At 38.1% G+C, this 13,524-nt stretch overlaps 1 protein-coding gene across 1 annotated transcript in view; it reads right to left on the bottom strand.

The window, feature by feature from the left end:
- Positions 1-5,406: 5,406 nt before the first annotated feature.
- The window catches only part of LOC124154038 (vam6/Vps39-like protein), a 56,622-nt gene continuing 48,504 nt past the window's right edge, over positions 5,407-13,524 (bottom strand). The window contains exons 16-17 of the mRNA XM_046527519.1: positions 10,697-10,791; positions 5,407-5,807 (exon numbers count right to left, since the gene is read on the bottom strand). Of these exons, the coding sequence (XP_046383475.1) occupies positions 5,744-5,807; positions 10,697-10,791 (159 nt within the window). The 3' untranslated portion in view covers positions 5,407-5,743. The remainder of the gene's footprint in view (positions 5,808-10,696; positions 10,792-13,524) is intronic.

The following is a 13,524-nucleotide window of genomic DNA, read 5'->3' as shown; positions in this document are numbered from 1 at the left end:
TGGAAGCCGGTATGGATTATAAAATAAAATGACCCCAGCCGGGACGACGCAGTCAAAAGCTAACGAGCTTTGTCATACTACTCTGAAAACGTTGTATCGATTTGACGACTATTATCCAATTGTGGTTTTCTGCCTTAATCTGACAATTAAATGCCCATTTGGGTTCACAATGTCTTTTCTCTGAAAGGCACCATATGTCTGCCATTATCTGTTTTCTCACAGCAAAACTTATACCTATTATTATCCCACTCACTTATTCATCTTTAGCTAAATCGTTAAGTACTTATGGTTCCATGCATTCAAGAGAAACATGCGATAGGTGTCAAGTACCAGAACTGTTCCCCTTTAATCATTTTAGTGCCTCATTATATGTTTTATGATGAATCATAATAATCTCGTTGCGGTACATTTTCATCGCCTTTCTCCTCGTGACGTGTGAACCCTGCTGGGTTATTTCCGTTAGTCCCAATCACTTTCAGTATTGGGATTACCTGGATAAAAATTCCAGGTAGATTAGCAGGACCTACTGGATCCAACAGGAATCTGCTACTATTATAGAATTCCTGCAAACTGTACTCAATTTTTAGTAGGAACCATCTGGATATGTAGGTAGTGGTACCCTGCTGAATCTAGCAGGATTTTGGGGCATCCATGAAGGTCAGGCTCAATTTAGAAGAGCTCACGTATAAGTAGATTTGGCACAACCTTAGATAGGAGTCACAGAACCCCAGTTTCAGAAGATGCCTTCAGCAGAATAGTAATGCCAATGAGTTAGCGCATCCAGAAGAATTGCATATGCAACAAATTTCCTGTAACCTTTGAGGCATATATGCCTCAATTATTACATCAGAGACTAGTTCATTACATCTTGAATATATAATTTGCCTGTAGCAATACTTTTCCCCACATTATTGTGTAGTTTTGGCATCACAGCATGCATTATTTCCATTTATAAATATGAATATTGTTTTGTTTTATTCCTGTTGGGTTGCTTTATGATTAGAAGGTATAGCTACAATAATAGGTAACTTTCAGTTATCACATTCTATTCATTCATGCTGCTGCTAACTCAGTTAAATTTCTTAGTAATTAGACTTCCAGCATTCACAATGAACATTGTTTGAGCAACTGCTTTTTGTAAGAAGTAGAGAGAGGGATGCATCATGCATTATTTTCACAATTAATGTATTATAATGAAGGGAACATAATTATTTGTAACGTTACCAGGTACCAGGTTCATCCAACCACATTCTACTAGAGTAAGCAGGAGGAGGATATTTCTTGTAGAAATGAGATAAATTCTTAAGTTTCTGCTTCCTGCAGTATCCTGCTAATTTCAATTAGATTCTGCTTGATGTAACTGGATCTAGCTGGAACATGCTTAAAGTGCCAGCTGGAATTTATATTTTTACCAGGGAAGAGATGCAAATATCAAAATGTTTGAACTTACCCCATATTTTCAATTAAATATTGTCCCTACCCACTATCTCATCCTCTTCCTTTTTGCCATTATGCCACCTAAATATACTCCCTAAACCTCCAATGCCTCATCCCTCTCCTACAGCCCCAAAGGTGCTGTCACAAAAAGGGATAATTAAGAATTACATAGGCAATTGAGTCCATTAAATTAGTGTGCCCTCGTCCATGCATTCTATATTAATATAGTGGCAGCATACCATTTCAGTGACAGGTAGGTGAATAGATTCCTCTAGATAGGTATACAGCATTGAATTCCACTTAATCCTTTTCCTGCATGCTAGGCCTCAGTAGATACCCTCCCTATTTGCTCCATGCTTGAGTGAGCAGGACCTCCAAAGATCTCTGTTCAGGAATACGATTTTAATATTTGGATAAGGTTGTACATTTGACCTCCCAAGTAGTGGAGTGATGATCCACAATTCACCAGTGGATCTCTGCTTTTACTCTTCAGAATTCCATTCCATTCACAGAGTTGCATGTGCATTGAAATGTACACCATACTCGGTTTTGGACCCATATGTATTACAAGATAGATTAGGGTGAGAGAAGACAGTTGCAAGACCAGCAATCTTTAATTGGGACTGAATTTGCCAGGGTGGTCTCAATAGCTCTGGTGATAGTGCCGCCCTACACACTTCCACTTTTTCCTCCCTTCCCAGCTCTGGATGCTCCAGTGGAAGATTGCTGCTAAGTCAATCCTTCTTCCAGTCAACATCCTTCTGGCATGTCTCAATGTCAAATTTGGATAGCTATGCCATTATTTAGGGTAAAAAATGTGGTAAATATTTCTTATGAGAATACACAATAGTCTTGAGCCCAAGTGAAAGGCCTGGACTGTGAAAATAATCATTTTCCTTCCACACAAAAATCAAGGATGACAGCATAAGAAAAATCTGATTTATACTGATTTGGCAGGGTATTAAAGCATTTGAAACCTTGGTACCCAATTGCATCCATTCCTCACAAATACCAATCTGGGATAGGCATAAGCTCAACATCTCTGTGAGCACTCCATGAATACAACAAGGTTGTCTTAGGAAATACCATCCCTTATATGGATACTAGAGAGGCATCTAGGTACTTGAGTTTAATTGCCGCACTCCGACCCATTCTTATGTCAAATCCATCAAATTTTGTATTACAGTTTAAGACAAATTTACAATTAGCTAAGTTCATGACTGCACTTCAACATTTCAACCAGGGATGGGATTGTGGAGTGGGCCGGCCAGGCCGAACCAAAAATATTTCTGAGCGTTTGCTACCCCTCATTCTGTTCAATCAGATTTTTGGTTACTCATGATTGATTTATCCATGTATGTAATGCAGTTTGATTAGGTGAGATTGTCATTATGGTTTCATTAGTGTCCACAATAACAAAGCCGCCAAGAGGGGAGCAGAGTCTCACATATGTACACTTTTAGCTTCCAAAAAATTGTGTTAGTCAGCATTACATATTTTTATGGAACCTAGTAACTCAGTTTTTTGAATGGATATGTACTTATGCTTAAAAATTTTTCATGGATTTTCCATTGTTAAGGCAACTTTGAATCCTTAAGGAATATATCCAAGTTACTTTCCCATGACTTGACATATCACTAAAATAATGGTAGCTTCTCCAGGAGAGTTTAAGGGAGGGAGTTACAAAAAAAACTCAAGTTACAAATTTCATGTCGCTATTGTGTGGAAAAGTTAGTGGAAGAAAAACAAAAAAGTTATTGAAATCGGATGTCATCTTCCGATCCTGCAAAGCACCTAAAATAATGACAAAAATGAAAATGATTGTTTTTTTTTTCACATTAAAAAAAGAATATCAAACGTACATTTTAATGCAATAGCAAATAATGATTACAAATAGTATAGGTAATCATAAATATACTCATATAAATGATTTAAAACAGTTATTTCCGAACACACAAGATCATGAAAAATGTAAAAATTTAGCAATTTAGCCATTTTTTCAGAATTGTGTAATAATTACTCAAAGTAATATTTTAGTCTAAAATGCAACATACTTAATTGTGCATCTCTTCCCTTGTTCAAATATCATTTAATAATAATTAAACAACCCAGAACTCTCCGCAAGGAGGAGGCTGCACTTCGAGTTCCACCCACACACTTCCTTCCATCCAACCAATGAGGCTTAGTGCTATTTACAATACTTACAACTGTTGCCCTTCTTTTTTTCACTTTTAGTTTTTGAACGCTACTTTGTACTGCAATTTGGTGGTGAAGTCTGGCATAATAGACCTAGATTTGAATATAGCCCTAATACATAAATCCATCTCTGAATCGATGACCACAAACCTTAAAGACTTAACTTTTTAGTGTTGGAAAAGGAAATTTGATAACTGTCGAAAGCACAGGCATATGCCTGCAACACTGCGAGATAGGATTTAAAAAATGCTGCAAAATATTTTTCTTTAGCTTCGATGCTGAAAACGTGTGTGGCTCTTACACACACTTATAAGGTATGCGGTCAGGATAATAGCTCGAATAGCTCAAGTGAAAAGAGTTTTTTTTTTGGAATCTCACAGGTGGAAATATAAGGATTGAAGTAAGGTAGCAACCCCCTTGCATTTAGAGAATGCCACTTTTTGGCAGTGAGGCATGGACGATGACAGCAAGGGAGAATCAAAGATTGGAATCCTCGAGAATGAGTAGTAGAAGAGAGAATAAGATAAATGGATAGACAGATCATGCAAATAATGTGGAAGTCTTAAGAAGAGCAGAGGAGAAGTCCAATGAAAACCAGAAGAAAGGACAACTTAAACAGCCACATCATCAGACATGAAAATAATCTTTGAAGGACAATTAGAAGGGAAGATCAGGAAAGAAGATACACAGAGAAGGTGATGAAGGAAATAAAAAAGAAGAGATATAAAGTGTTAAAAGAAAAGCTGATGGGAGAAGTGATCGGACAGCAGCATCAAACCAATCTTTGGATTTCTGACTGTTGATGATGATTGCATGGATGGCATTCTTAAGGCCAGGTGCACAGAAGGCCATACCAGTGGTGACTACAAGGAGCTGACTTACCAAGAGCTGGAGGGCCATGGCTTACCATCTCCGAATGATAGAGCATGAAATACTGCCTCACAAACACTTGAAGTTTATAATACATAAAAAAATATAAATAAAGAAGTGTTTTCCTTCCCTCATCATATTAATATGAACTACAAAAATGTTCAGGAAAAGAGAACAAGACAAATTAGGATGCTGTAGATGCTAAAGGAGAAAAGGACGTCAAAATCCACAACAAATAAAGAATTTCAAGTGTAGAGAGGGGGAGAAGAGACTATGCTTCATGGATAGGATTAGAAGTGGTAGCAAATGTTCTAGGGTGAAGAATAAATTCATGGAGCACGAGATGTGCATCTGGAAATGGAAAGAACTCCTGCTACCAACAAAAACTACCTGAACAAATGGATCTCTTTTTATTATAGCACTGAACTCTATCTCATATGCATTATATAGAGATTAGCTTACTACTTTGACCTAGCACTGTACCTTAAATTGCTCATTAGGTTTTGAGGATGGCTGATGACACCAACCAACACTCATATCTTCAACCTGATTGTTGCTACTATCAGACAGAAAAAGGCTTGAAATGTCCGAGACGTACATATTTCATTCAATTCGTACATCAACGGTACTGGCAACAGATCCTTTGCTCAGATCGCAAGTGCTTTGTCAAGTTGAGCTAGAGTAAAATAATAGAGCAAACATAAAATAGAATGGATTCAACTGAAAGTTAGAGGTCCATCAAAGGTTTGGACAAAGGATCTAAGGTCTTTATCCTTAGGTTAATCTCATAAAAGAAAATCTCCATCCAATAATTATGTAACTACACCACACCCCAGACTTGAAGAGTTGGAATATCCAAGGAGAAGGAAATCATTAGTGAATAGATAAATAACCATACAAGAATTCATAGTCAAATGGAATTTTTTTCACAATTCATGAAGGAAATAAAGCCTTTTACACTGTAAAGATAATAACAAAGAAACACGCTGACTTTCAAATATACAAAACTATTCAAATATACCAACATTATATTTAATACATGGAGAACATTCAAGTATAAAATTTTATGTACTATTCCCATAGTACCTATGCAAAAATAAAAATCACAAAAACAGTTCAATTATACAAAAATTTCATCAAAATTTAATATTTACAGATGGTTATTTAACTTAAATAAAATGAAAATATTTACCAGTCACATAATTATGGAGATGTGTTATCTTCAGAAAAATGTCAAATTTCAGGCTTTCTTTTCTTGACAAGAGTAGTGCACAATGTCACCGTTGGGATATCTTGCAAATGCACTGAAAAAGGGTATGTAACTATAAACGGACATAAAAAAGTCATGTTACATATATAAATTACATAAAAGAGCATTACAAAACCCCTGACACAATAAAAACTAGAGATGTGCGAATAGTATCCGCGAATACTCGAATACCTCGAATACTAGAAAGTATTCGATATTCGAGATTTCGAATAGTTATGCGAAAAGTACCGCCTCGAATACCTCGAATACTTTGAATTTCGCGTCATACACTGTCGCATGCACGTCGTTGGTAGTGACTCGGAAAAATGTAGAGAACTGTAGTCATTTAGTGCTCGCAGCGCCGTTTTACGCAAGTTGACGAATTGCATCAAATTCGTGGATTTTAGCGGTGAAAAGTGTTCGACGAGGGGAACCGAAAATAGTCGGGTGAAAAAATCCGAAAATCCCCGATTCCCCCCACCAGGAGAAACTCAGTGCCGTGGGATAGCAACCTTAGGGCATTTCCCACGATCCTCTATCCCCCTCCATTCAGCACTCGCCTCAACCACTCTCACGCTTTCCTCTTCGCCGAAATCAAGCAAAAGGTCCCAGCTCGCGCAGGGATCGCATTACGAAGACCCCTGCTTCGAAAAAAATATCGAGTTACGAGAGCAATAAAAACGTGTTTCACGCCCTCCCCCCTTTTCTCACCCACTGACCTTTTTCTGGCTACCTGCTTCGAAGTTCCCCATTTCTGGCGGTCAACTTCTGTGTGAGTACCGTGGGATACTTACATTAGCGCATTTCCCAAGGTCCGGTATCCCTCTCCATTCAGCACTAGCCCCCCCTCTGAGGCTTTCCTCTTCTTCAAAATAGAAAAAAGGTCACAGCTCGCGCAGGGATCATATTACGAAGACCTTAGCTTCGAAAAAATACGCGAGAACAATAGAAACGTGTTTCGGGCCCTCCCTTTCCTCCCCCACTGACCTTTTTTTTTCCTACCAGCTTCGAAGTTCCCCATTTCTGTGGAGGTCAACCGCTGCATGAGTCATCTATTAGCACAAAGGGTGTCTAAGAATGACTTTCGTCAATTGATGTTACACCTTTATTGAATTGAAATATTAGTAATGTGCGCGTAATTTCAAAAAGAATAAGACCAAACACGACGTATTTCTGAGTTTATTTAAGCATTTTACCCAAAGAAATAAATGTCAAAACACGACGGAGAATTAGCATTCTGGCGAAACTCGATATGAGCAGCAGAGCTTCTCGGAAGTTGATGCGGTATTTTTTTTTCGAAAACATATATCAAGTTACAATTTATGAGTGGTGCTATAAATCTTTATTGTTACAGTCACAGACAAAAAAATATTTTCTCAGAATATTTGGTTTCTCCCTGATAGCAATTCCAATTCATCTTCTTATCTCGTGAGAACTCCCAAAGATGGACTGAAAATAATTGAAGAAAATCCGGTGGAAAAGAGCTTGTATTTTGCAAAATGCCTCAGATTGTCAGCTAGCACTTGGCAGCAGGAGTGGGGGTAAAGCGATGTTAGTTGAATTAATTATATGCCCAATTGTTTCCATAAAATTAAATTATTCATTAATCAGCTAAATTCCTGTTCGAATCATTTTAAGGAAATCAAAATTACTCCCCAAAATCTTGTGTTGCCTGCTGCTTAGGCAACCGAGTCAAACATTCCAGCATTCATCATTTAGTATTCGAGGTATTCGAAATTCGAGGTATTCGAATATTCGAGCTATGATTTAATATTCGAATTCGATATTCGAATTCGAGAAATCTGCTATTCGACCCATCTCTAATAAAAACCTTTTGAAATTTTTACCTTAATAGAATTTTGCTATATTTGTGCATACTTTATTGCCTATGCATTCAAACCAGGATAGATACCTTAAAATGATGCTATGAGAGTTAAAAGATTACGCTGAGGTATTATTTTAATGATAGGATGACTAATGATCCCAGACTAGCCATTGGAAATGAAAATCAGATATAAACAATTCAATTATTTACCCTTTTTCATACACAAAAAACAGAAAACTCTAAACATCAAATGCTATCAGTACCCAGTGAAGTGAATGACCACTAACATACACAATAAGAAAAATTTATAGCAATTCACACCATGGATTGGAATCCTTCACAAAAATTACCTTATAAGCGTGTAAGAGGCGCACCTTTTTTCCCAGAAATTGCAGTCGAAAATGGGGGTGCGCCTCTTACACGCACTTATATGATATCTGCAATTTAGTACTTCTATCCACTGACTTTGAGTAAATATGGCAAAAGTAGAATGAATTTTTCACTACTTATAATCTCCAAACCTAGTGCCAATATAGGAACACAGTAGAAGTCCAATACAGGCGGTCCTCGACTTTCGTACACTCGACTTTCGTACAATTCGCACTTTCGTACGTTCAAAATTGACACCTTTTACTTGACTTTCGTATGCTAAATTCGGACTTTCGGACGTTGGTTTGTAATTTTTTTTAAATTCCCGCGATGTTTATTGCGCATCCCAACATTCAATTGTTTCAAATGGCAGTATATGCGAACAATACGAACGTATATAATGAAGGAAATTGTTAGTAGTTGACTCTAATTTAGGTGATTTATTTGGGAGAGAAACTGCCTGCTATAGGCTCCTTTATCAAGAGAAGAAGAAAGCCTTCATTGAAGATATTTTTCAAAAGAAGTTGACTAGACATCATCAAATGGCTTTCAATAAAACTAGTAAGATCTTCTTTCTAATTGTGTTTTTCCGTTTGAGTGCTGTTTGATTCATGTACACCTTCAGCAACGATATTGCACGAAATATCACCCGAATTCCGTTTGTCTTTTGTCTTTTTTGAATAACATGCGAAATATACGCGATCACGAATATGTCACCTGCCAAATGTCGAATTTTGGTGTAAAAATTAAAAGGTATCCAGAGTGCGGGTTCAACAACTACATTTTATTATGCTTCTTGATATGTCTTTTTATTTATAGTGGACGTAATAAGTGGAATGTCAAACTAAACGCCGAGAGGAAGTTTCACTCGATGGCCTACGGAGTTCTTGTTTTTTTAAACTTTTATTTGCATTTTCTGCGTATTTTCGAAAGAAATTAGATGATTTGAGGAGTTTTATTAACATATTATTAAAATTAAGCCAATTGAAATGAATTCCGTGAAAAAAAAAAGGTTTTAGTACGTATTTTCCGCTCTTTGGGAACGTAACTCCTAATTAGTATGGAAGTCAATGGTTCGACTTTCGTACATTCGACTTTCGTACACGTTTTTGGGAACGCATTGTGTACGAAAGTCGGGGACCGCCTGTATACCAAGGGTAGAGCTAAAGCAAGTGATTTTTTTAGCTGGTTGGTCCATGTAGAAAAGCATAGGGAAATCATCCATCTATAACAAGTGCTTGCATTTGCGCTGGGACACTAACATATCAATTACTCTGTGGATGTTATCTGGGATGTATAACTCTTGGATAACCCTACACTAAACTTCAACCACAGGATAGTTGTTAGCTCATTTCAGACACGTTTCACCAAGGTAAAGAATCATTAGGGAAGACAACTGAAACCTAATAATCTCCTCTACAAGTTATTGATATCGTCCACCATACGTCTCATCGTCTTTTATCAATTTACTACACTGAATTTCACTCTGGTATCAGTGTCCTAGTGGGTCACTGTCGTAAGGGAAAGCTTCACAAACCTGAGTGTATGCTTGAGTCCCACAGCAAAGTTTGCTCGTTAGAGAAAATTTGCGAGGAGTGTTAGTGTGAGCGTGAGTGAGCAATTCTTAATTTTATTTCATTTGCGTGAGTGGGTCAATGTCATAAGCAAAAGCTTCACCAACCTATGCGTATGAGTACATGCATCCCAAGCAGAATTTTGTACTTTATAGCAAATGCTATCTAATGTGTTCTAAATTACTAACTAAATCCACGGGGAGTATGAGTGTGAGGATGCATTTCTTAATTTTATTATTTTTGCCTATTTCATTCGTGTGAGTGGGTCACTGCAGTGGGGTAGCCAGGAATTTTATTTTAGGGGGGGTCCAAAATCAGCGGAAAATTTTTGAAAAACAGGGTACTAAGCAGAGGGTTTATACTAATTTTAACACTTTTCATAATAAAAAAAAAACTTCATTTGTCAAAGAAATCCTTTGTAAATTCATGAATTTTCAATTTTTTGTTTTCTTTTATGACATGAAGTAATTGTGTTTTTATGTTTCTCCCACCCTCCCGCCAGGCTACACCACTGGGTCGCTGTATTAAACAAAAGCTTCACAAACCTGTGTGTGCATTCGTGAGTCCCACAAGGAATTTTGTTCTTTATAGCAAATATGTGAGGGTACTAAGAGTGTGAGCGTGCATTTCCTAATTTTATTATTTTTGCCCATTTCATTAGTTTGTGTTTTCTAACTTCCTTTTACCTTCCCTGTTTTTCCCAGAAATAGTACAACCTTGGGGAATTTAGGTAATTCTTTCAACTAAAATTACAGCTAAAAAAAAAGACCCATCTTACTGCCTACTCAGCAGCATTGCCAAATGTGACAGGTACATTCCCTATTCAATACTTAAAAACCTCAATTTTCATTGTAGATAGTCAATCAAAAGACACTTGTTTGTGTCACAAGATGATTGATTTGATGGCAAAGCAAAAAATGTGGCAAATTGAAAATTTTATTAATTTGCAAATTGAACAACACACTGTCAGTTCAGGGCATTTACCCTTCTGACAGGGAGTTCCACCTCCATATCTCCCAAAGGATGCAGAATAAGATGCAAGCAAGCAAGGATGGCATCATTGAGGGCTTGCTTTGGACTACCTGGATGCATCCAACATGATGTCCCTCTCAGTCAACATTAACCTAATGTTTCATTAAAATATTATGACAGTTTCATAGGAGATAATGGGCTTACCTTTGGTTACCAAACCTTTTCTTACACACTGGACACACATTGAATTCAGTCATTACAATGCTCTGCGATTCATGGTGAATTTTAGATTCCTTGACCTGCAAGGAAAAGAGTGATTAATGCAAAATCTTTGCTAATAAGGATTATTTGAAATTACTATCCTTTGCAGAAACACATACATCCCAAGTCCTTGTGTATGAATATGATGGCAATTACAACATTAAGTGCTTGAATTATTTGGGATTAATTCCAGCACCAAATACAGTAAACTCTCCATTATATGAAGCAGGATATCACAAAATTTTTGATAATACGTAGTGATATTGTGGTCCCGGCAAAAAGTAAAAATATCTATAGGTACTAATTATTTAGATCGCACATTCACCTGATAATACAGAAGGAACTGCCAATATGAACTTATGAAGGTTATGTTAGCACACGCAGGAAAAACCTTTTATTTATAAGAGGTTATAACGTACACATCCACTGCGAACAAGAGAAACAGTTACATCTGCTTAAACAATACCTTGGCAACGCCTATTCGAATTCCACCCAGGCGCTGCTTATTTTGTTAATAACGTATTCTAACACCTCCCCTCGGGATTGACAAAATAATAATTTGAAATATAAATCTCTAAGCACTCCTTTAGATTTAACATCTTACAAAATTCTTTTGTCTTAGTTCCTTACAGTGGCTTTGTCAACATATTAGCGACATTATCTTTTGATCTGACTAACTGGAATGAAACCTCCCCTGTTTTTACCATCTCCCTGATATAATGATACTTCTTGATATATGACATATAATCATATTTAATTATACTTCTTGATATATGATATAATGACACTTCTCCGCATCTGGTCCACTCAGTGCCTCCTCTGCATCCTCCGGGATGTTGCTATTTGGACCTTCTGCAGCAGGGACAGATCTTGGGATTCCTCTGTCTCTGAGACCTATGTGGTAGACCACCTTCCGCTACTCCTTCATAGGCAGGCTCATTTTCACAGGCGATGATTACCTCCCCTGGCCCCTGGATGGGTGTCACCTCCTCTGGCTCTCCACCTCTCGCCTCGAGCTCCTCCCAAGTCATCGTCTTCTCCTGCTTTCGTTTTTCCATCTCCAGTTGTTTCAAAGCGTGGTCTGTCTGTGATTGCTCTTCCTTCAGGCGTTTATTCAATACAGCCACCAATTCCATTAATCTGATCTTTTCAGTCTCATCAGCCAGCATCATGGCTCTTAAAGCATACTCCGAGGACTTGAAATTTCCGGATCTCATTGCGGCAATTACCAGTGAGTTATCATTTGAGCCTGGAGAAACATTCATGTTATGGAGGGCTTCTTGAAACTTTTCTACCGTCATATTTTTCTTCTCCAGTGTATCTTCCAAATAATTGACTTTTGCCTCCTCTTTCATCAGCTTCATCGTTAAATTTTTCTTTTCTTTCCTATGTTCTTCTGCCATTGCCTTCATTTCTAATTCTTTCTCCTTAATAGTACTATCTTTGCTCTTCAAACACTCGTTGAGGAATAGTATTAGCTGGTCACCATGCTCTCCCTTGGCCATTACTGTGGACAAACGACTTTTGAAAGCATCCATTTCAGCCTGCTTAGCCGCTGATATTGCCCTACTAACTTCTGCTTTCCTTTTCCAATCGCTGGCCTGTTTCTCTGCCTCCTGAAGCGATGTCTCCAGCTTTTCTACTTCAGCCAACCTCTTCTCCCGGTCCATTGGTTCAAGGTGTGTGTGCATCTGTGCAAAGGAAACTCTGGAAGCCTTCTTCCCCATATTGTTAAATTCTTCACTAATCTCCTGTATACTGATGCCTCCCACTGTCGACACATAGTAAAGTCGAGCGACTCTTACTGCCCTAAGAATTAGTTTCTCCCTAAGATAGATATTTGCTACGCCGTTGAAGGTCTCTATCTTGCAACCTTTCTCCTCGATTTGCCCTAGCGAAATTAGGCTATCTTGTAGTGCTGGTATATAGAGAACTTCCTTAAGTTCCGCATCTTTACCTCCGCATTCGTCCGATATGTTCAGCATCACACTTCCCTTGCCTTCAATTCTTAAAGGGGCGCCGTCACCAACCTCTACTTCTCCTTCCATTGGTTCAAGGTGGTGAAATAGTTCTCTTCGCGGGCACATGTGATCTGAAGCACCACAGTCCAATAACCACACTCCCTGGCCGTCAGGTACTTTCCTCTTCGCGCAGAGCGACACGAATTCCCTGGACACGATGGCTGTTGACGCCTTCTTCTGCTCGACTATGATTCTTTCCCCTTCATGTTCCTTCTTCCTAGGGCAATTCTTTGAAATATGTCCCTCCTTCCCACAGGCAAAGCACCAAAACCTTTTATCGTTCGAGTAACTTCTGAATCTGTTTGTTTCATCTCCCTTTCCATTCTTCACCTTACTTCCCTTCTTCTTCTGAACAGTTCGGAATGCGTGATGACTATTTTCCTCGATTTCTCCCATCAACTGCAATTTCTTCTCCGCCGTAATGAGCTTTGATTTCAGTAAAGTTGTGGACAACTTACTTGAATCTATCTCCCAGGACTGAATAAAGCCTTGGTATTCTTCCGGTAAATTTCCGAGAATAATTCCCGCGACTTGTTTATCGGACAATTCAAATCCACCTTTTGCTGCTCTCTTCTGCAAATTGTGCATTTTTGCAAAGTATTCCTGAATGGACATCTCCGGTGTTTTGGTGCAGTGTGTAAGCTCCTTCAGTACCATTGCGCCATTAACTAGCCCTTCACTATTGCACAAATCATCTAAAATCCTCCATGCTTCTCTTGCGGTCGTACAGTCAGCAATATCTCCCAAAAA

This window comes from Ischnura elegans, chromosome 2, assembly GCF_921293095.1.
Source record: "Ischnura elegans chromosome 2, ioIscEleg1.1, whole genome shotgun sequence".
NCBI classification, from domain to species: domain Eukaryota; kingdom Metazoa; phylum Arthropoda; class Insecta; order Odonata; family Coenagrionidae; genus Ischnura; species Ischnura elegans.
Note: the sequence above shows the minus strand (reverse complement) of the source record. Positions and strands in the feature narration are given on the sequence as shown.